The sequence below is a fragment of the Pongo abelii genome, chromosome 16, assembly GCF_028885655.2.
Source record: "Pongo abelii isolate AG06213 chromosome 16, NHGRI_mPonAbe1-v2.0_pri, whole genome shotgun sequence".
In the NCBI taxonomy this organism is placed as follows: Eukaryota; Metazoa; Chordata; class Mammalia; order Primates; family Hominidae; genus Pongo; species Pongo abelii.
Window position 1 is genome coordinate 95,544,699 of NC_072001.2, and position 24,256 is coordinate 95,568,954.

The following is a 24,256-nucleotide window of genomic DNA, read 5'->3' on the forward strand; positions in this document are numbered from 1 at the left end:
AAACAAAGAACAGCATCTTTGTATCTGTTCTAGATAGGAATTTGCAGCAGAATATGAAATTAATTTCAGCTTATCTAGGTACCCAATTTCTTTCTCTTTATGACTGGAATCATTTCTTAAAATCTCGGGTGATTTAAACAGTTCTTTAAGTAAAACTCGCAGCTAGGATTTTCAGGCTCCTTGGCAGAAGGCTGTGTGTTTCAGGTAAAGTTTTCTGGCAAGGCCAAGAGGACACTCATCCCTTTCCTGACCCCACTCCATCCTTTCTCTGTGCTTTGCTAGATGATTCGATTCGAGAACTTTCTCTAAATCAAAGCTACCCTAGAGCCTAGAGAGCTGTCCTTCGTTCTGAAACAACACAAAGGAGCCCTTCTCTGTGGGACCTGGGAGGGGTCCATGTTTACAATCCCCCCCATAAACACTAGATAGCAACTAGAGGGGGTCAGCAAGGGGACGTGCTCCAGCTTGCAGGATGGCAGGCCATCCTCTCAGTGTCTCAAAGGCGGAAGAGTCCATACACGTCACAGTATCCATCCCCCAGAAAGCCCCTTTGCAATGTGCCCAGAGAAACCTTCCGCGGAAGAAAATGGGCCGGTAAGGAGTGAGAGGCGCCTGTCATCTGGCTTTCTGCTCCTAGACAACTTTATTATCCTTTTTTCAAAATCTAGGAATTGTGGGAGTAACAGAGAAACTTAGATTTTATACCTAGCCATTCATTTTCATCCCTGTCAGAGGATGGCCCTAAATCCCCCTAAGAGAGTGAGGGTAATGTAAGCTCACCAAATATCTGGGTGTGCCCCAGACTGTGGGGCTTTCAGGGACATGGGACTTTCAGTGCCTGAGCCAGGCAGTCCTGGGGAAACTGGGGTGGTGGGCCATCCTTCCTTCTGGGGCCCGCTGTGAGGAGCTCACCTCCAGCCCTAATGGAGTGATTTCACAGGGCAGTTTTCACCTAGCAAAGGAAGAAGGTGTAACCCTGGCAACCCCCATATTGGCCACCATCATAGTTGCTTCTGGGCCGCTTCTGGCCATCCCTGCCTGGAACCTGTTCTTGAGGGCATCTGAACTCAGCCACTCCACGTGTTTGCTGGGCTGCAGCCACCCTGCAGGGCGACACTGGACAGGAAAAGCTGGGCTGGCAAAGGGCAGCTGGCACCCTGGAGACTTTCCTCATGCATGTTTGGTTTTCACAGGAAGCAAATTTTAAAGTTCTTGGATGCTGAAAAGGACATTTCTGTCCTAAAGGGAACCCTGAAGCCTGGAGATATTATTCATTACATCTTCGATCGAGACAGCACCATGAATGTGTCCCAGAACCTCTACGAGCTCCTCCCCAGGACTTCGCCACTGAAGAACAAGCACTTTGGAACTTGTGCCATCGTGGGCAACTCGGGGGTCTTGCTGAACAGCGGCTGTGGGCAGGAGATTGACGCCCACAGCTTCGTCATCAGGTAACACGCTCCAGCAGGCACTCTGGGGCCAGAGCGGTGGGCAGGCTGTGTTTCAGTGGAGCATTGCCAGCCGTCCCAAGAGATTGAAACAAGAGGCCTTGGCGGAGTTAGCCCCTACTCTCAACCATGACTGCCCATCAGAATCACTTGGGGAGCTTCGCCTCCAATGTCCAGAATGTACCTCAAACCAATCAAATCAATGGAGGAGAGGGGAAGAGAGGTGTGGCAGGGGTGCGGGCAACCCAGGGAGCTCAGGTCATTCTGATTTACAGCCAAGGTTGAGAATCACTGATCCACAGCAAAGGTGGGCAGATGCTGGCCTGCAGCCTACTTTTGTAAATAAAGTTTGGTTGGAACACAGCCATGCCACCCGTTTTTATATCATTGATGGCTGTTGTCTCACTACAAGGAGAGTGGAGTCACTCTTGCATGGTTAAGTCATCGGGTGAAACTGCAGAGTCACAACACAGAGATCATATCACTGCAAAGCCAAAAATGTCATTATCTGGCCCTTTATAGAAAAATTTTGCTGATCCCCTGAGGTAAAGCCTGGTACAAAATGTTGGTAAGAAAATCTCCTGGGCTGGCCAGTTGTTGGTTCAAGTTTGCAAAACTCTTGTAAGTATCTTGGGAGGGGGTGCCCTACTAGTGACTTTATTACTCTGTTCTCAAAATCTGGGAAGTGCGGGAGTAACACAGAAACTTGAATTTTGTACCTGACTATAATTTTCTCTAAAATATCAGCTCTCATTTTCCAGTTGCCTGGGACATTTGCACACAAGGTTGCCCATGGCCCTGACACCTGACCCCCAACCCGCCACAGTCATGGAAACAAGGCTTTGCTGTCTCCCGGTCAAAAATAGGGCATGCAGAGCCTCGAGTTTCATTCCAGCCGGCTCCCCAGCCCTGGCAGAACTGCAAACGTTCTCATATTTCTGTGGGGACCAACTCGAGGCAAAGACAGCCTTGTCCTGGGGCTTTGGGAAGCTGCCCTATTGTAGAGTTCCCTAAACCTTGGGACATGGGAAGAAACCGTGTCTTTACTCTTGCATCCTCTGGGATTGAAATGCTACCACAGCCTGGCAGCCAGAGTTTTGTCATCCTCTGCCAGGTCCGTCTGGGCCTGGCACATCCAACAGCTCAGTCCCTGTTTTTCAAAGCCCTTTAGTCTAAAGACTGGTGGAGGGAGGGTGAGGGGAGAGGAAAGGAAGAAGGAAGAGTGGCAGGTCTGTCTGATTGGAAGCCGGAGAAGGAGTGACGGGTGGGTGCTAAAGGTGAGTGTGTGGGGGCCAAGGCCTCCCACGGGGTCGGATCCTCTCCAGGAGTGCTCAGCAGTATCTCGGGGAGGGAAGGGTGGCTTTCTGACCTAATGCCACACATGTAAGCCATGCCTCTTCCATTGTCACAAGTCATGAGTCCCCACAGTGAGCTTTACACACCCCATGAAGTCCTGACCCAGGAATTTTTAGAGGCAGATTTTGGCCACAGTTTCCTCTTGGGATCCTTTCACATAGTCAGCAGTGCACAGTCCAAAGCTGTGCCTTGGCTCATGCTATCCATTTGTCACATGACTTGGAGTGTATCTCTCTGCCTTTCTGGGCCTCAGTTTTATCATCTGTAAAATGGGCTGGGTGGACTGGCTGGCCGTGAGGTTCTTTCATTATGAATACGGTCTGTGCTCTAGCCCAGTGCTTCTCAGACTTTACCATGGACAGGAGTCACCTGGGCCTATTGACATGCAGAGTTTTGGGGTCTAGGGTGAGGCCAGCAACTCAGCATTTCTAACAAGCACCCCAGGGGACACCACTGCTGGTGTGTGACTGTACGTGGAGAGGCGCAGCCGGGGCATGCTCTGCCTCACTCCTGGGAGTCATGTCCACACCCATCCACACATACTTGGAAAATGTGGATCAAAAATGCCAAGGAGCAAGCTACTTCAAAAAGTGCAGTTGTTCTTTGTCCCTTAGGCCTATGTCCATGTCTCTGAAACTCCCACGTGTCTCTGGGGTAGACCTGAGGGGTGTTTTAGGACAAGATTATGCAGCCCCACCGTGTACAGACTTACATTTGACATCAGGGATACAGTACCCAGCAGTGGCACCAGCTCCTCCACCCCGCTGGGACTATTCCTCTGGGTTCTTCCCATCTAGGAGTTTATTCCATGCCCTGCACTTGGAAATATCCTACAGGCCAAAGCCCCACACTAACAGTAAAGAGAGCATGGTGTTGCAAGCATTAAATGAGACGGCATATGTGAATACGCCTGGCATGGTGTCTCCCACACAACAGGGACACTAAGTGTTAATTCCCCGTGGACTCTGTCTCCACTCCACCCACCTCAACCCCAGGTGGTGAGCTCCTCCAGAGCAGAGTGGCTGTGTCCATCTCTGGGCCTCCAGTACAAGGCTGTGCCAGGCCAGAGGAGGGCCTCCATGTGGCTTTGCTAGAATGGCAGACGCTGTGAAGCTCCTGATAGAGGTTTCTGTCTCTGCCAATCCAAGTCTTCAATCCATTCACCCTACCTCCTCTGTGGGAGAAACACAAAGACACGCAAGACCTCACCCCCTCTCAGAAAACTCTGTGTGGGGAACACAAGCTTGTAAGTCCTGGTGGGACACATGGCACGCAAAATGCAACGATCTTGCAAAACCTAGTACCTCCTAGGGAGCTCAAGGCAGGCTTCCGGCAGAAGCGGCATTGGAGCGTGGCTTGCCTTTGACCAGTGAAAGTGGTGAGGAGGAGGAAACAGCATGAAGAGAGGTGTGGAAGCAAGAAGGCAGATGCATGGATCCGGCAGGGCACTGCTCAAGCAAGCATCAGCTGCACAAATTGCTGCTGGGAATGGATGAGGGGCTGGTCCCAGGAGAGCCCCATGATCCTGCAATGCCACGCTGAGGACACTGGGTGTATCTGAGATCGTGTGTGCAGAGTATAAGTTCTCAGATGTTTGGGGATCAGAACTTCATTGTGCACACACACACACACACACACACACACACACACACGCACTTCTTCCATAGGGAGAATCTGATGAACAAATGCCCTTCCATGGATAAACCACATCATCATCACTGTTATCCCTTACCATTTTTTGGCCACTTAGAATGTACCAGGTGCTATTCTATGTACTTCATGTTTATTAACTTATTTAATTCTCACAACTATTCTGTATGGAGTGCTCTGTTTTTATCCTGGCTTTGCAGTGAGGAAATTGAGGCAGAGAGAGGCAAATGCCACACAGCTAATGAGGGCTGGAGCCAGGCAGTGGACCGAGTAGTTGGCCTCCAGAGCCTGCCCAAGCTGCCTCTCTCACCCTGCAGAGTACTCTTCAATGTGTACCTGTGGGTGTGGTGGTTTCTGGAAGGGAGTAACTCCTCTCCTGCCCGGAGCCAAGCCCATCCAGAAGTCACTTTGGGAGGCCTGGCCTACTGTTGGACAAAAGAGAGCCTAGATCAGATTGAACCCCTTCCTAACGCCTCCTTCTCACCTAAATGAAGCAATTCACATCTGGTGGGGAAGGAAGACATCTAGACAGTCCACTTAGGGCAGAGCTCCCCCAACCCAGCATCCTCACTGAGGCACAGTCATTGGAAAAGCTTGGACTTCACAGCCCATCCCTGCCTCCCTCTTCCTGTGCCTCTGCAGGTAAGGTATGGAGCCCTTACTGTGAGCCAAGTCCTATACTGAATGAGGGCTGGGGCCTGCCTGCAAGGAGCTCACAGCCCCTGTTCCCATTACCCACAGCATCTTCCAGGAGGTGGCATCCCAGACAGGCCAACATTGCAGTTGGGAGTATATTTCCTGCTTCACCCCTCGTGAGACGCCAGGGTCAGGTGCCACATCCCCTTCATTCTCCTTGCCTCTCTCACAGCCCCTCCTGCCCCATGATTGATCCCAATCCATCCGAACTGCATGGAGTCCACTTGGCCCTGCTCTCAGGACCCGGAGCTTGGCCTAGAATTGGCCCCAGACCCTCAGGAAGGCCTTGGAAGCCTGGCTAAGCCGGGTTTCAAGGCAATAGGAGTAACTGAGACCTGGGCAGCCCCACACTGGCTGATGTGCTGCAGTGACACCTCAGTCTCTGAGGCCTGTGGCAAGGGCTCCTGAAGGTGAATTGACCCAGAGCAATCCTATCCCCTTGCAAGGTTTAGCCACAGTCAAAAATAGCAAGGCCTAAGGGCAGGGATGGGAAGAGGCGATATTTTAGGGGGTTCAGTCTGAAATCACAAACAGGCTCTTTGAGTCGAATATACCTGATCTTGACTCCTGGTGGTTCCCTTCTAGCTCTGGGCCTTTGAGCAAATTGATCCTCACACACTGGGCCTCCATTTCCTCCTTTGTAACAGGAGAGTGATTAAAACTAGGTCACAATAAAATGAGCTGACCTATGTTAAAGGACCAGTCAGTGCCTGGCACACACCAGAGGCTCAAAAAAATGTTAGTTTTCTTTCTGATTAACCCACTTTTTCTCCCCAGTTGTTGAAAAAGGAAAGTCCTTGCTTAAAGGAAGGATAAATGGTGTGTTCCTGGATTTCTTCATTTGATAATGACCTGCGATCCCTTGTTCTCATGTCTCCAGCCTCTATTTTTACACTCTTAACTGGATTTCTCAGACTTATTTTCACTGGTCAAAGGGCTTTTCCACCATTAAATCTTCTGTTCCAGACAGCAGCCAGACCTCCCCTGCAGTGCCGTCTGCTGCCATCCCAGTCCCAGGCACAGGCAGGAAACCCAGGTGTGCACACCCAGACCGGGTCTCCCACAAGGAAGTCGTCAGGTTAAATAGCAGAGGCTGCTCACCCAGGCAGCCTGACTTGTCAGCATGAGTTTGCAGTGACCTCTTAGTTTGCCCTCCAGTACCCAACTCCATCCCCTCCAATCCATACTGGAACTTCATCTCATTGCTTTCTAATTGTGGCCAAAAATTCTAAACCGTCCGTGTCACTCTCCTGCTCCAGAACCCTCAGTGGCTCCCTACTGCCCTCAGAACCAAGTCCCTGGCACACAGGTCCTTTGATATCTCACTCTGCTTGCCTCCCCAAGCCCATCTCCTCCACACAATATGCTCCAGTCAGACCAAATCACTTGCCTTTCCCTAAACACCCATGCTGTTTGCCACCTCTCTGCCCTTCGATGCCTTTCTTGTGCCTACAGTGCTATAGCATGGTATTCCTAAACTGCTTGGCTATAACACTACCTGAAGAGGAAGAGCTCGTGAAAAATAGGTATCAATGCTTAGGCTCACCTGCTGAATCAGAATCTCCAGGTGAGGAACCAGGGAATCTGTATTTTTAACGAGTGCCTGGGGTGATTCTTCTGACTTGGCAAACTGGAGAAGCACTCTTTTCATGTACCTTGTCCACTAATAGACTTCTGCTTAGTGGTCACCACCTCAGGGAAGTCCACCTGACACTCCTCCTTCCCATAAGAATGATGACAACAGTTAGCATTTATCAAGCTCTTATTATATCCAGTAGTGTTCTAAGTACTGGGCATGTGGCAATTCTTTTAATCCTTGGGAGGGATGCTGTTGTTGTGATCTCTATCACATCTGAAGTAATGGAAGGTCTCAGGAAGCACGGGGAGGTTGAGCAAGTTTCCTGGAATCACACAGGTAGAAAGTGTCAAAATGAGTTTAGACCCTGGGAGTCTGCCTTCAGATCCCTCACGCTGTCACCTAATGGGCCAGGTCACTCTTGGCAAAAGCATCATCATCTTGTGGGCTGAGGACTGGCTTACTTGCTTCTTTCCTCCTCTCCTAGATCCTGAACTCCAGAAGACAGGCATTTACATCCACAGGGTCTAGCAAAGTTTTAGGTAAATGAAATGAGCTCAGTAAACGTTTGTGGCAGAAAAAGGAGGAGAAAGGATGATGGGAGGGGCCTGTGAGTATGGAGAGATGCCCTGGGTCTTTGTTTGGGGATGAGAAAGAAGCAAGGAGAGGCAAAGGATGGGATCAAGTTAAATAGAAGAAGGGGTCTCAGCTTTCCCAAAAGGATCATGTTGCCTTTTTCACCGGCAGGTGCAACCTGGCCCCTGTACAGGAGTACGCCCGGGATGTGGGGCTCAAGACAGACCTGGTAACCATGAACCCCTCGGTCATCCAGCGGGCCTTTGAGGACTTGGTCAACGCCACGTGGCGGGAGAAGCTGCTGCAGCGGCTGCACAGCCTCAATGGCAGCATCCTGTGGATCCCAGCCTTCATGGCCCGGGGCGGCAAGGAGCGTGTTGAGTGGGTCAACGAGCTTATCCTGAAGCACCATGTCAACGTGCGCACTGCATACCCCTCGCTGCGCCTGCTGCACGCCGTTCGCGGGTGAGCGGCCTCCCTACAGGCCAATAGGACCATCACTAAGTGTGGGAGATTCTTGGTAGGCAGTATCCCTTTCCCAGGTGCATTTCCATCCCAGCTCCACCACTCACTTGCTGGATGGCCTCAGCAAGTCACCTGGCCTTTCTGAGCCTCCATTCCTTGAGAGATGAGGGGTTTTGGCAAGTGGGTTTCATCTGGCATGCCAATTTTGACCAATGGGTAGTGCCTGCCTAGAGAGCTGAGTTGAGAATGATCCTGGGGGGTGGGGCTGTCTTGAGGCTCAGTGGGAACAGATGCCATTAACACGGGAGGAGAGATGGCGGCTGGCAAGTCACATACCATCCCAGGTGTGTGATTTTCAAAAAAATCAGGATCAGATGCACTTGACTTCAAGTAATTCACCTTAATCTCTTTAAGCTTTAGTTGCCTCTTCAGTGAAATATGAGTGGGAATGGTAACATTGGAGGATGTGAAGACTAAATGAGATAATGTATGTGAAATGCCTAGTAACATTTTGGTAGAAACACTTAATGTTATCATCAATCATCGCCATCTTTATGTCTCAGTGCAATATTCTTTAACTCTGCAGAGCACATCTTATTGATTGGGCTGAGATCTTCAAAGGAGCATCTCTTAGGATATGTTTTTGTCCACAAGGTCTTCTCTCTAAGATGGAGGGGAACTCTACCTAGGCAATATGAAAGAGATAGGGAGAGTGAAAGCAATGGAATCCACTCTCTTTAAGAAGAGTTTTGATGTAACTAATTAGGTAAGGATTTTCCTGGTTAGGCCTGGATCTCTAATTCCAGGAAAGAGATTCCAAGAATTAAGGAAAACAAACAGGAAATGTTGAGGAGGGTCTGAACTATTCCTATCAAGAAGTCCATGTCAACCTGGATGGCATTCTTAAACAACCCCAGCCAAACAAGTAGTAGTTCCCAATCTCCTCCTTGTTTCCTGCCATTCATGTGACCTGGCATAGATCTCCCTGGCACTTGGATCAGTAAATTGGCTAGGAATTTACTAGTGCCCATGATAGCAACCACAAGAAAAATAGTTTAATATTAATCATTCATTCACTCTCTTCCAGTTATCTATTGCAGTAAAAATCATCTCATAACTTAGTAGCTTAAAAAAAGAACAACATCCATTTTATATTGTTTACAATTTCTGTTGGCTAAGAATCTGAGAAGGGCTCACCTGGATGGTTCTTAGGTCAGGTGCAGTCAGACTGGCTGGAAGTAAAACAGTGGGGGGCTGAAGCAGCTTGGATTGACCATGCATCTCTCTCTATGTTATATTAGGGTTTCTCCGAATGATCTCTCTGTATGGGCTAGATTGGGCTTCCTCACAGCATGGTAGCCTTAGAGTGGTCAGACATGTACATGGTGGCCCAGGCTCTAGTGCAAGTGGCCCAGAGACCATGGCAGAAGCTGCATCACATTTTAAGACTACATAGTGTCACTTCTATTATCATCTACTAGCCATCTAGTCATTAAATTAGCTTAGAATCAAGGGGAGTAGACATAGACCCTGCCTCTCATTGGGAAAGTGCCAATTTGTGGATATGTTTTAAAACTTACACACATTCATTCCGCATATATTTATTGAGTGCTTACTATGTGTCAGGCTCTGTTCTAGACACTAAGATACAGTAGTGAATAAAATAAAGATCTCAGATCTCATTAACAATTAAGTTTTCTTATAGGGAAAGATAAATTACAGGGAAACAAATAAATAAGATACTTTTAAATATTGCTATCAGGAAACTCTTCTCTGGAAAGAAGTTGGTTTGAGCTAAGTCTCAAGTGACGAAACAGCACCAGCCATGTGCAGATCTGGGGTAGGAACCTTCCAGGTGGAGGGAACCTTAAGTTCAAAGGCCTTGAGGTGGGAGGGTGTGTTCAAGGTTCAACCAAGAGACAAATGTGGTTGAAACAGAGTGAGCAAGGAGAAAGAGGAAGGAGATGATGTCGGTGAGAGAGGCAGGGACTAGAATGCACATATGTTTGTGGGCACAGTAAAGAGTTTGGGTTTGATTCTAGGTTTGAGGGGCAGCGAAGGAGTTGAGGGAGAAGATCTGAGTTGTGTCTTTAAAAGATCCCTCCAGCAAGAATGAAAGCTGGAATATTTGTTGGGAAGCTGCTGCAATAGCTCTGGCAGGAAATAATTATGGCTTAGACTAGGATTATGGCATGGGATATCTAAGAGTTGGTCAGATTTGCTATAAAATTTTGAGGTAAAGGCAGCAGGATTTGCTGGTGGATTCTATTTAAGCACCATAATGGGAGGAGAGAAAGAGAAAAATCCAAGATGACTCTTAGAATTAGAGTTTGAGCAAACAAGACCAAGCAAACAAGCTCAATATGGCAGTGCCATAGTCTGTGATAGAAGAGCTTAGAGAAGCCCGTTCATGTTTGGGGGCATTGTGGAACATTGTGGAAGGGAGTTCTTTCTTGAGCATATGCAGTGAGAGATGCCTGTTATAAATGTATATCCTACCATACTCCCAACCTCCCAGCTTGGGGTCAGGCCCTATACCCAACTGCCCATCCAACCACATGGCAGATTACCAGGTATGTGAGAGAGCCCAGTGTACAGACTCCCCACTGACTGAGGGGCATCAGGATGCTCCTCACTGGGGACTTAGCATAACTCAGTGTGAGCCTGGAAAGCCTTCTGAGCCACCCACAAAGGATTCTTGTCCTCATGAAGGTGACTGTGGTCACCCAAGCCTGTGACCAACACTGGCCTCATTACGATGGGTATCAGCAGGGAAAACCCATTGCCCCCAGAAAGCCCTAGAGAGACATTCGATAAGGAACAGCCACATGTGTGTCTGATGGAGCCAGAATGATCCCCATATGGACACGGGGCTCAATGGGGCTACATACTTTATCCTGGAGGTTGGCCTGTCAGGACCATGTTTTCACTTCATCCCTGTCAGAGTAGGTCTGCAGTGGCAACCCTCATCTCATGGACTGTTTAAATATTAAATATTATTCCTTCCTAGAAGGAGGAAACTCTTGAGATGGTTCTGGAGTCCTTGGGGATAAGAGGAGAAACACTGCCCTTTGTTAAGGAGAGAAAAAGTCCCTTGAATGGGGAATGGGCAACCACCTGGAAGAAACTGATGCAGCCAGAGCTATTTCCAGCTATAATTGACTCACTTTCATCTGTCAAAATAGCATTAAGCACCAGTAATAAGCCCTTTAAACAAACAGGCTGTTCATCCTGAGACTGCAACATCTTCAGTTGCAGGACCTCCCAAGAGGAAATACTGCAGGAGGTTAGCCTCTGCTTTTAGCAGGGGGAGAAGAATGGATTTCTGCCAAAGATCCTCTCCCTCCGTGGGGGCCATTGGACCTTGTAGGGTGCTAGGTCTAATAGGACACCAGTGAAAAGGTAGGGAGCATGTGTCATTAGCCCTTGCCTTGGTGGGACCTTACCTGGTGTTCACTGCAAGTGGAGGAATGGGCTGGGGAGGGATGCAGTACAAAGTCACACAAGAAAAGACCAAGGGATTGTAGAGAGGAAGGCTGAGGAGGAATCCGGCCAAGAGGCACTGTGGCCTAGCATCAAAACCGTGGGCTTTGGCAGTAACGACACCTCCAAAGGGTCCAGACCCTAGCTCCGTGACTGGCTTGGTTGTATCACCTGCCTTCCCCCAGAGCCCCGCAGAGGACACATGTAATCAATCAATCATGCCTACTGTGATTGTGGCAGCTGCCACCTGCCACTTGGAGAGGTACAATGCGGGAAAGACCTAAGACTTGTCCAATGGACTCAAGAGTTCCAGGGGCTGGAGCCACAAGGAGGAAAGTGCAATAGGCTGAATTTAAGACAGGACTCTGTAGCAGTCAGAGCAGTGGACTAAGTTAAACCAGTCACTTATGAGTTCTTCACCTTGAAGTCCCAATAATGGACTGCAGTTTGCAAAATAATCTTGTTTCCTTATGTTAAGATGTGTTGTCCAGTAAATCCCCTGTTTATAGGGTTTGTGGAGGGGTGTGAATAAACTTTTATTGTGATAAAATATACATAATATAAAATTTACCATTTTAATGTTTTTTTTTCTTTTTCAACTTTTATTTTAGATTCAGGGGGTACCTCTGCAAGTTTGTTACCTGGGTATATTGCATGATGCTGAGGTTTGTGATACAAATGATCCCACCACCCAGGTAGTAAGCTCAGTACCCAACAGTTTTTCAACCCTTTCCCCATTCCCTTCTTCTCCACTGTCTACTGTTGCCATCTTTATGTCCATGAATACCCAATGTTTAGTTCTCACTTATAAGTGAGAACATGTGGCATTTGGTTTTCTATTCCTGTGTTAATTCACTTAGGATTATGGCCTCTAGTTATTAGATCATTGGGGACGGTTACAGTCCCACCAACAGTGTAAAAGTGTTCCTATTTCTCCACATCCTCACCAGCACCTGTTATTTCCTGACTTTTTAATGATCGCCATTCTAACTGGTGTGAGATGGTATCTCATTGTGGTTTTGATATGCATTTCTCTGATGGCCAGTGATGGTGAGCATTTTTTCATGTGTTTTTTGGCTGCATAAATGTCTTCTTTTGAGAAGTGTCTGTTCATGTCCTTTGCCCACTTTTTGATGGGGTTTTTTTTTTTTTCTTGTAAATTTGTTTGAGTTTACTGTAGATTCTGGATATTAGCCCTTTGTCAGAAGAGTAGGTTGCAAAAATTTTCTCCCATTTTGTATGTTGCCTGTTCACTCTGATGGTAGTTTCTTTTGCTGTGCAGAAGCTCTTTAGTTTAATTAGATCCCATTTGTCAATTTTGGCTTTTGTTGCCATTGCTTTTGGTGTTTTAGACATGAAGTCCTTGCCCATGCCTATGTCCTGAATGGTAATGCCTAGGTTTTCTTCTAGGGTTTTTATGGTTTTAGGTCTAACGTTTAAGTCTTTAATCCATCTTGAATTAATTTTTGTATAAGGTGTAAGGAAGGGATCCAGTTTCAGCTTTCTACATATGGCTAGCCAGTTTTCCCAGCACCATTTATTAAATAGGGAATCCTTTCCCCATTGCTTGTTTTTCTCAGGTTTGTCAAAGATCAGATAGTTGCAGATATGCGGCGTTACTTCTGAGGGCTCTGTTCTGTTCCATTGATCTATATCTCTGTTTTGGTACCAGTACCATGCTGTTTTGGTTGCTGTAGCCTTGTAGTATAGTTTGAAGTCAGGTAGCGTGATGCCTCCAGCTTTGTTCTTTTGGCTTAGGATTGACTTGGCAATGCAGGCTCTTTTTTGGTGCCATCTGAACTTTAAAGTAGTTTTTTCCAATTCTGTGAAGAAAGTCATTGGTAGCTTTTATTTCACTGAGCGGTGGTTTGTAGTTCTCCTTGAAGAGGTCCTTCACGTCCCTTGTAAGTTGGATTCCTAGGTATTTTATTCTCTTTGAAGCAATTGTGAATGGGAGTTCACTCATGATTTGGCTGTCTGTTTGTCTGTTATTGGTGTATAAGAATGCTTGTGATTTTTGTACATTGATTTTGTATCCTGAGACTTCGCTGAAGTTGCTTATCAGCTTAAGGAGATTTTGGGCAGAGACAATGGGTTTTCTAGATATACAATCATGTCATCTGCAAACAGGGACAATTTGACTTCTTCTTTTCCTAAGTGAATACCCTTTATTTCCTTCTGCCTAATTGCCCTGGCCAGAACTTCCAACACTATGTTGAATAGGAGTGGTGAGAGAGGGCATCCCTGTCTTGTGCCAGTTTTCAAAGGGAATGCTTCCAGTTTTTGCCCATTCAGTATGATATTGGCTGTGGGTTTGTCACAGATAGCTCTTATTATTTTGAGATACGTCCCCTCAATACCTAATTTATTGAGAGTTTTTAGCCTGAAGGGTTGTTGAATTTTGTCAAAGGCCTTTTCTGCATCTATTGAGATAATCATGTGGTTTTTGTCTTTGGTTCTGTTTATATGCTGGATTACATTTATTGATTTGCATATATTGAACCAGCCTTGCATCCCAGGATGAAGCCCACTTGATCGTGGTGGATAAGCTTTTTGATGTGCTGCTGGATTCAGTTTGCCAGCATTTTATTGAGGATTTTTGCATCAATGTTCATCAAGGATATTGGTCTAAAATTCTCTTTTTTGGTTGTGTCTCTGCCCGGCTTTTGTATCAGGATGATGCTGGCCTCATAAAATGAGTTAGGGAGGATTCCCTCTTTTTCTATTGATTGGAATAGTTTCAGAAGGAATGGTACCAGTTCCTCCTTGTACCTCTGGTAGAATTCGGCTGTGAATCCATCTGGTCCTGGACTCTTTTTAATTGGTAAGCTAATGATTATTGCCACAATTTCAGAGCCTGTTATTGGTCTATTCAGAGATTCAACTTCTTCCTGGTTTAGTCTTGGGAGGGTGTATGTGTCGAGGAATTTATTCATTTCTTCTAGATTTTCTAGTTTATTTGCATAGAGGTGTTTGTAGTATTCTCTGATGGTAGTTTGTATTTCTGTGGGATCGGTGGTGATATCCCCTTTATCATTTTTTATTGCATCTATTTGATTCTTCTCTCTTTTCTTCTTTATTAGTCTTGCTAGCGGTCTATCAATTTTGTTGATCCTTTCAAAAAACCAGCTCCTGGATTCATTAATTTTTTGAAGGGTTTTTTGTGTCTCTATTTCCTTCAGTTCTGCTCTGATTTTAGTTATTTCTTGCCTTCTGCTAGCTTTGAATGTGTTTGCTCTTGCTTTTCTAGTTCTTTTAATTGTGATGTTAGGGTGTCAATTTTGGATCCTTCCTGCTTTCTCTTGTGGGCATTTAGTGCTATAAATTTCCCTCTACACACTGCTTTGAATGTGTTCCAGAGATTCTGGTATGTTGTGTCTTTGTTCTCGTTGGTTTCAAAGAACATCTTTATTTCTGCCTTCATTTCGTTATGTACCCAGTAGTCATTCAGGAGCAGGTTGTTCAGTTTCCATGTAGTTGAGTGGTTTTGAGTGAGTTTCTTAATCCCGAGTTCTAGTTTAATTGCACAGTGGTCTGAGAGACAGTTTGTTATAATGTCTGATCTTTTACATTTGCTGAGGAGAGCTTTACTTCCAACTATGTGGTCAATTTTGGAATAGGCGTGGTGTGGTGCTGAAAAAAATGTATATTCTGTTGATTTGGGGCGGAGAGTTCTGTAGATGTCTATTAGATCCACTTGGTGCAGAGCTGAGTTCAATTCCTGGGTATCCTTGTTAACTTTCTGTCTCGTTGATCTGTCTAATGTTGACAGTGGGGTGTTAAAGTCTCCCATTATTATTGTGTGGGAGTCTAAGTCTCTTTGTAGGTCACTCAGGACTTGCTTTATGAATCTGAGTGCTCCCGTATTGGGTGCATATATATTTAGGATAGTTAGCTCTTCTTGTTGAATTGATCCCTTTACCATTATGTAATGGCCTTCTTTGTCTCTTTTGATCTTTGTTGGTTTAAAGTCTGTTTTATCAGAGACTAGGATTGCAACTCCTGCCTTTTTTTGTTTTCCATTTGCTTGGTAGATCTTCCTCCATCCTTTTATTTTGAGCCTATGTGTGTCTCTGCACATGAGATGGGTTTCCTGAATACAGCACACTGATGGGTCTTGACTCTTTATCCAATTTGCCAGTCTGTGTCTTTTAATTGGAGCATTTAGTCCATTTACATTTAAAGATAATGTTGTTATGTGTGAATTTGATCCTGTCATTATGATGTTAGCTGGTTATTTTGCTCGTTAGTTGATGCAGTTTCTTCCCAGCCTTGATGGTCTTTACAATTTGGCATGATTTTGCAGTGGCTGGTACCGGTTGTTCCTTTCCATGTTTAGTGCTTCCTTCAGGAGCTCTTTTAGGGCAGGCCTGGTGGTGACAAAATCTCTCAGCATTTGCTTGTCTGTAAAGGATTTTATTTCTCCTTCACTTATGAAGCTTAATTTGGCTGGATATGAAATTCTGGGTTGAAAATTCTTTTCTTTAAGAATGTTGAATATTGGCCCCCACTCTCTTCTGGCTTGTAGAGTTTCTGCCTAGAGATCCGCTGTTAGGCTGATGGGCTTCCCTTTGTGGGTAACCCGACCTTTCTCTCTGGCTGCCCTTAACATTTTTTCCTTCATTTCAACTTTGGTGAATCTGACAATTATGTGTCTTGGAGTTGCTCTTCTCGAGGAGTATCTTTGTGGCATTCTCTGTATTTCCTGAATCTGAATGTTGGCCTGCCTTGCTAGATTGGGGAAGTTCTCCTGGATAATATCCTGCAGAGTGTTTTCCAACTTGGTTCCATTCTCCCCGTCACTTTCAGGTACACCAATCAGACATAGATTTGGTCTTTTCACATAGTCCCATATTTCTTGGAGGCTTTGTTCATTTCTTTTTATTCTTTTTTCTCTAAATTTCCCTTCTCACTTCATTTCGTTCATTTCATCTTCCATCACTGATACCCTTTCTTCCAGTTGATTGCATCGGCTCCTGAGGCTTCTTCATTCTTCACATAGTTCTCAAGCCTTGGCTTTCAGCTCCATCAGCTCCTTTAAGCACTTCTCTGTATTGGTTATTCTAGTTATACATTCGTCTAAATTTTTTTCAAAGTTTTCAACTTCTTTGCCTTTGGTTTGAATTTCCTCCTGTAGCTCAGAGTAGTTTGATCGTCTGAAGCCTTCTTCTCTCAACTCGTCAAAGTCATTCTCATCCAGCTTTGTTCCATTGCTGGTGAGGAGCTGCGTTCCTTTGGAGGAGGAGAGGTACTCTGCTTTTTAGAGTTTCCAGTTTTTCTGCTCTGTTTTTTCCCCATCTTTGTGGTTTTATCTACTTTTGGTCTTTGATGATGGTGATGTACAGATGGGTTTTTGGTGTGGATGTCCTTTCTGTTTGTTAGTTTTCCTTCTAACAGACAGGACCCTCAGCTGCAGGTCTGTTGGAGTTTGCTAGAGGTCCACTCCAGACCCTGTTTGCCTGGGTACCAGCAGTGGTGGCTGCAGAACAGCGGATTTTCATGAACCGCGAATGCTGCTGTCTGATCGTTCCTCTGGAAGTTTTGTCTCAGAGGAGTACCTGGCCGTGTGAGGTGTCAGTCTGCCCCTACTGGGGGGTGCCTCCCAGTTAGGCTGCTCAGGGGTCAGGGGTCAGGCACCCACTTGAGGAGGCAGTCTGCCCGTTCTCAGATCTCCAGCTGTGTGCTGGGAGAACCACTGCTCTCTTCAAAGCTGTCAGACAGGGACATTTAAGTCTGCAGAGGTTACTGCTGTCTTTTTGTTTGTCTGTGCCCTGCCCCCAGAGGTGGAGCCTACAGAGGCAGGCAGGCCTCCTTGAGCTGTGGTGGGCTCCACCCATTTGGAGCTTCCCACCTGCTTTGTTTACCTAAGCAAGCCTGGGCAATGGTGGGCGGCTCTCCCCCAGCCTCGCTGCCGCCTTGCAGTTTTTGATCTCAGACTGCTTCTCAGACTGCTGTGCTAGCAATCAGCGACACTCTGTGGGCGTAGGACCCTCTGAGCCAGGTGTGGGATATAATCTCCTGGTGCACCGTTTTTTAAGCCCATCAGAAAAGCGCAGTATTAGGGTGAGAGTGGCCCGATTTTCCAGGTGCCGTCTGTCACCCCTTTCTTTGACTAGGAAAGGGAACTCCCTGACCCCTTGTGCTTCCCGAGTGAGGCAATGCCTCACCCTGCTTCAGCTCGTGCACGGTGCGCTGCACCCACCGTCCTGCACCCACTGTCTGGCACTCCCTAGTGAGATGAACCCGGTACCTCAGAAGGAAATGCAGAAATCACCCATCTTCTGCCTCGCTCACGCTGGGAGCTGTAGACCAGAGCTGTTCCTATTCGGCCATCTTGGCTCTTAACCTACCTTTTGCCGATTTTTTAATGGGGTTGTCTTTTGCTTGTTGAGTTGTTTAAGTTCCCTATAGATTCTGGATATTAGACCTTTGTCGGATGCATAGTTTGTGAATATTTTCTCCCATTCTGTAGGTTGTCTGCATTTTAAGCATTGTTAATTGTACATTTCACTTAGAAGAAATTCACTCTTAGAAGAAAACTTAGGAGAAGTTTTTCATCACCTTGTGTTTGGCAATGGTCTTTTAAGTATGACACCAAAAGTACAGGCAATGAAAGAAAAAAATAGATAAATTGGACTACCTAGAAATGTGAAACATTTGTGCGTCAAAGGACAATCTATCAAGACAACTCATATAATTAGAGAAAAGATTTACAAATACTATACGTGATAAGTGATTAACATCCAGGATATGTGAAGAACTCTTACAGCTCAACAACAAAAAACCCAAATAACTCTATTCGAAAATGGGCAAAAGACTTGGAATAGACATTTCTCCAAAGAAAATATGCAAATGGCCAATAAGTACATGACAAGATGCTCCGCTGATCATGAGGGAAATACAAATTAAATACATGAATGTATTAGTCTGTTTTCACACTGCTAAAAAGAAATAGCTGAGACTGGGTAATTTATAAAGAAAAGAGGTTTAATTGGCTCACAGTTCTGCAGGCTCTCCAGGAATCATAGTGGCTTTGGCTTCTGGGGAGACCTTAGGAAGCTTCCAGTTCTGACAGAAGGCAAAGGGAGAGTGAGGCGTCTCATGTGGCAGGAGCAAGAGAGAGAGGGAGGTGCTGCACACTTTTAAACAACCGGATCTTATGAGAACTCACTCATTATCATGAGGACAGTATCCACTGGATGGTGCTAACCCATTCACAAGAAACTGTCTCTGATGATCTAATCACCTCCCAGCAGGTCCCACCTCCAATATTAAGGGTTACAAAATTTGACATGAGAATTGGTGGGGACACAGATCCAAACCACATCAATGAGATATCACTTCATACCCTCTAGCATGGCTATTAGTAAACACACATACACACACACAGAAAATAACAAGTGTTGGTGAGGATGTGAAGAAATAGGAACCCTTCTGCTTTGCTGGCGGGAATTTCAAATGAGAATTCACTTTTAGGGCAGTGACCGAGGTCAGTATAGTCATTTCACATCTGGACGTAAGTCAGCTACCTTGACAAAGCATTTCATGGGCAACTTAGACTTGACGGACAGTTTAGGGAATTGAAGGGGACAAACGTTAACTTGTTACCTTCATTTTGTTACCTTCATTTTGCAAAAGAGGAACTTAATGCTCGGACAAGTTAGGTCATTTGTATGAGGCCACCCAGCATCTAAATGGCACAACAAGGAACTGAACTGCATTCTCTCGCTCTAATGTGGTACCCCAGGTGCAGCAGAAATTTGCGCTCATTTAGTACTAGGCTAGGGACAGGGATGGCAATGAGCTGAGTGGGCCAGGAGCTGCCACACTGGAGGTGTTAGAAGACCACAGCAGGTAGCAACGCATCAAGGCTACACGTGCACACTGCAGTTGTTCAGAGCCTGGGGCAGCACCTTATCAGGGAGAACAAGCTGAAAGGTCAGAGCTCCTCAGCATCCCATCAAACACCAGCCAGCACCCGGGTATGACACAGTCGTGCTGAAATCCCAGTTGAGGCTGTCCATGCCACTTGCCCTTGAATGTGCCTTTGGTTTTGCTCTTCTCAATTTGCTTGGCTGCCCCTTCACAACAAAGGCATTTTTCAGAAGGAAAGCAGACATCCTTGGGTGGTGACTCAGAAAGGCTCAGAAATGCAGTCACATGTTCCGCATGCCGCTCTCGGTGGCTTGCGACAGGACATGTAGGAAAACAGCTGAGGGGCACATACTACCATAGTGAACGCTTACATGCCGCACGCCATGCTAAGCATTATCTCATGTCATGAGAGGACTACTGCCGTTATCCCCATTTTAAAGATAGGAAAACTGAGCCTCAAGGAGTAACTTGCACAAGGTCCCACGGCTGGCTAGGGACAGATCCAGGTCTCCTCCCTGCTCCTGATCACCATCCATTTGCCCCTATTACACATAACTAGGAAATAGTGATGGCACCCTGGAGAATCATGTCAGGAAGGCCAAAGCCAGGATGGGTTTGAGTTTATGAAAATATTAAGAAAAACAGAAAAGTCTTTTTATATTTCAAGTAAGAACCAAAGGGTTAGGAGCAGATGGCATAGGGGCTACGAAGGGCAAACGTATTATGAACTCCTCAACTCCTATATCTGTCTTTTCAGCAAAGATGCGTCTTTCACTCGGATAGGGGAACGGGGACTTTGGGTTCTTTACTGACAGTCCCACTTTACTGCTCTAAAGCAGTGGTTCTTAACATTCATGGTCCCCAGACCAGCAGCATCAGCATCACTGGGAACTTGTTAGAGATGCAGATTCTCAGGCTCACCCCAGACCTGGTGAATCAGAAACTCTAGGAGTGGGGCCCGACAATCTGTGTTTCAACAGTGCTCTAAGTAATTTGGATGCACAGCATAGGTTTGAGAACCACTGCTATCCACAAAGTCAAAACCAATGAACCTCCCAGGGGCAAACTTGCAGTCAGACCACTGAGCAGCAGGCCACGATCTTCTCCAAATCATGCAGAATTAGAAAAGGGAATCAGGGACAGGCAATCTCTGTCCCAATTTTCTAAACATGAGGAAAGGATGGACAACGGTGAGCTTAATGTCAACACCAAGCCAGAGTTTCAAATAGGTTAACAATCCCATGGCTGATGAATGCTTAAAGATGGAGAAGTAAAACTGGAAGATACCTGGCACACTGTTCTGATGTTCCTTTGTGAGGCAGGCAGCAGACAGGTAGACCAGGGATCAGTATAGTCATTTCACACGTGGACATAAGTCAGCTACCTTGACAAAGCATTTCATGAGCAACTTGAACTTGACGGACAGCTTAGGGAATCGAAGGGAAGAAATGTTAACTTCTCAGAACAACCTGATAAGATAGATATTGTTTTCCTCTCCTTTCTACTCATAAGGAAACTAAGGCTCAGAAATGCAAAGTAAATTGCCCAACTGGAATTTACAGAACATCAACATATGAGTTTGGGGGAAAGGGGAAATTCAACCCATAACAGCTGGGTTAGATGGCCTCCCTTCCCACACTGAGATTCTCTCATTCAACACATCTGAGTCTCTGCCCCCACCGTGTACTTATGAAATTTCTGCCTATCTGAGGCAGTGAGCAGGGAAAGGGGAGCATGTTTCTGAAACCCAAGCAGAAGGCCTGCCCTTCTGTAAATTGCAGATGAGAGGAAGGAAGCTGGGATTCAAATCCACATATATAGGCGTCAGTGATCTCCACTATCTCCAATGTGGCGTCCTTGTATCCTTGACGGATAGTTTAACCACTATCTGCTGACCATTGACACCCAAAGGATGCTAATTAGATCAATGTGAACCACAGAGAGACCTCTCTGAACCAGCCGCGGGGCTTGGTCTCTGTCCCCATTTTTACCAATAACTTAAATGACAGCATCAGTGGTCTGCTTAGCACATTCACTGGTGATGTGACTTTTGGGGGATTCTCCATATTTGGGGTCTCAGAATTAGAACCAAATCAATCAAAGAGGAAAAAATTTGACATGGACAAGTGCAAGATTCTGTACTTAGGTTCAAAACATGTGTACAAGTATAGAGAGATGAACAGCACCAACCGTCAGCGGGTGTGTGGTTGCTCAAAAGGATAACATGGTCTTGGGTCGCAGCAATGAATGGATAGCATCTCTGAGAGCCAGGGAGGTTGGTGATGGCCTTGCTTTTCTCTGCCTGGCCGGATCCCACTTAGAGAATCACATTTTTCTTTAGGTGCCAGGCCAGAGAGGGACCACAGTGGCAGAGAAATTTGGAAGCTGAGAAATTTGGAAGCTGAGAGGTTTTGAGAGAGAAGGCTCCAAGGAACAAGAGAGTTTTATTTACTCAGCAAATACTCATTAGGCACCAATAGGCTCCAGGCCTGTGCTGGGGGAATAAAAAAAGTCAATAGAACAAGGCTCCTGCCCTCCAGTGGCTCATAGATTTGGTCTGTGAGGCTCCAGGTGTAGAACTAGGGTTGGGGGAGGAAGCCAGATTCCATCCAGCCATTGGGAAGAATATTCCAACAAATAAGATCATCTGAAATGGGCTTGGCTGCCTCTTAGGAGGTGGTGAATTCAGCATCTTTGGAGATGTTCAGGCAGCAGCGAACCCCCCATTACTGGGATGGTGGAGAGGAAATCCCTGTCATACAGAGTTGGCAGATTAGCTCGCTAATCAGGGCTACCATAACAATGTGTCACAGACTGGGTGGCTTAACCAACAGAATGTATTATCTCGCATTTCTGGAGGCTGGAAGTTCAAAACTCAGAGGTCAGCGTGGTTGGTCCCATCTGAGGGCTGTGAGGGAAGGATCTGCACCAGGCCTCTCACCTTGGCTTGCAGATCACCATCTTCTTGTTGCCATGGCCTTCTACCTGTATGCCTGTTTCCAAATATCCCCCTCTTTGCAAGGACATCAGTCATATTGGATTAAGACCCACCCTAGTGACCTAATTTTAACTTGATTACTTCTGTGAATACCCTCCCTCCAAATACAGTCACATTCCAAGGTAATGGAGGTTAAAACATCAACATATGAGTTTGGGGGAAAGGAGAAATTCAACCCATAACAGGTGGGTTAGATGGCCTCCCTTCCCACGCTGAGATTCTCTCATTCAACACATCTGAGTCTCTGCCCCCACAGCGGACTTACAAAATTTCTGCCCATCTGAGGCAGTGAGTAGGAAGAGGGGAGCATGTTTCTGAAACCCAAGCAGAAGGCCTATCCTTCCGCTCTCACCAGCAGCTGGCAGGGCCCAGCCTCTGGTGCCAACAAGGTGGGCTTCAGCTGCCCCAGCCTAAGCAGCTCACCCAGGGGCCCCTGGCTCTGCTGGCCTGTGGGGTGGCACGGAGCCCTGGCTGGCTGTTGGCTAGGAAGGTGAGCAATGGAGTGGAAGGACACAGAGGCAATTGAGTATGGCCTCAGGCAGCTGGTGGTGAATGGCTCTAATTTAATTACAACATTGAAGGAGGCTGCGACCCACAGAGAGGGTGGCCCTCAGGCAGGAAAGCAGCCCACTGAGCCAGTGCAGACAAGGCCTGTGAATTGGTGCTTAATTAGGCACCAGGAGCCTAATTAAGGCTTTAGGATGGCACTGATTCAACTTGCCTCTGGCCATGGCCAGAGGGGTCGGGTCAGCAAAGCAAGCCCGGCTGCAGAGACTTGAGGGCCCAAGGTGAGAGAAGAGTAAGGTGCAAAAAGATAGGGAGAGAACAGCACAGGTTGCTGGTGGCTCCTCCCAGACAGGACCATGGCAATCCAAAGAGTGTGTCCCTAGGGCTGGTCCCTTCCCTGTGCTGGTCCCTTCCCTGTGCTGGTCCCAGTCTGCTCCGGTTGACAGAGGGTGAGGTGAACTAGATTCACCTTTTTGGAAGTGTGCTCCATGAAAGAGAAAAGGAGGGAGGTCTGTGGTATTAAGGTATAGGTGGCTCCTGGCGTTTGTGTGTAACGGATTCTCTCTCTCTCCATTTTTTTTTTAAATAGCAATGCATAGAGTGAAAAGAAATCCAAATTGGGTTAAAGGATTTAATGTAAAAAGCAAGCTCCACTCCACACCCCCTGTCCTCCTCCATAGAAGCAACCTGTTAAACTGGCTTTCTGTGTGTGGATCCTTCCAAAAATACCCCCTTTTTACACATAGGGAACATGTTTTAACTACTGCACCTTGTTAAATTCTGGAAAGTATTCCATATTGACACACAACACCTCATTCTCCTTCACAGCTGCCTGGCAGTCCACTGTGTGTCTGGACCATAATTTATGTAAGCAGAAGCCATTGGTGGGCATTGAGGGTGTTTCCAATTTTTTGCCAGTATAATCAATGCTACATCGATCACCTTTGTGCTGATATCTGCAAACATATGCACATCTATAGGTTTGCTTTTCAGAAGTCTTTGCCAGTTTGCATTGTTAATTTTTATAGTTACTGCCAATTACCCTCCCTAGAGGTAGGTATCGATTCACATCCTCACCTACAATTATTGAAAATACCTGTTTTCTCTTAACCTCACCAATGGGTGTATTATCAACATTAGTTATATTTACCAATCCAATGAAAAGTGGTATCTGATTGTTGTTTGAAATTGGATTCCTTTGATTATGAATGAGATTGAATATAATTTTCTTTCTTTGGAGTGGCATCGATTGAAACTCCAGAATCCAGCCAGAAGGCTTAAGCCCCCAAGAAATGGTCTTGCTGGATCTCCTGCTGGGCCACAGGGGACAGAGATGGTACCTGGGCATGAGCAGCAGTCTCACCACTCCTGGCGGGGCCCACCACGTAGCAGGAAAAACCCCCAGTGCCATACCTTTCTTCTTTCTTTTGGTAACTTGCTGTCTAGGATGGTGTGAGCCTGCCTTTCCCATGTGCAGTCCTGGCAGCTGCCTAAAAGGGCTTGCAGTGAAGCTGGGGTCATTTATCTCTCCTGATAATGTCCCCAGAATGAGCCTCTAGCCTCTGCTTGCTGCTTTTCATTCACTGCTTTATTAAAGATTTGTGAGGTGCCCACTTTATACATGTG

The 24,256-nt window shown here is 46.4% G+C and overlaps 1 protein-coding gene across 2 annotated transcripts in view; it reads left to right on the forward strand.

The window, feature by feature from the left end:
• Nucleotides 1-24,256, forward strand: part of ST8SIA2 (ST8 alpha-N-acetyl-neuraminide alpha-2,8-sialyltransferase 2) — a 77,804-nt gene that overhangs the window by 43,715 nt on the left and 9,833 nt on the right. For both annotated transcript variants that reach the window (XM_054531907.2, XM_002825854.5), the window contains 2 exons: nt 1,194-1,451; nt 7,474-7,767. In XM_054531907.2, the coding sequence (XP_054387882.1) occupies nt 1,194-1,451; nt 7,474-7,767 (552 nt within the window). The remainder of the gene's footprint in view (nt 1-1,193; nt 1,452-7,473; nt 7,768-24,256) is intronic.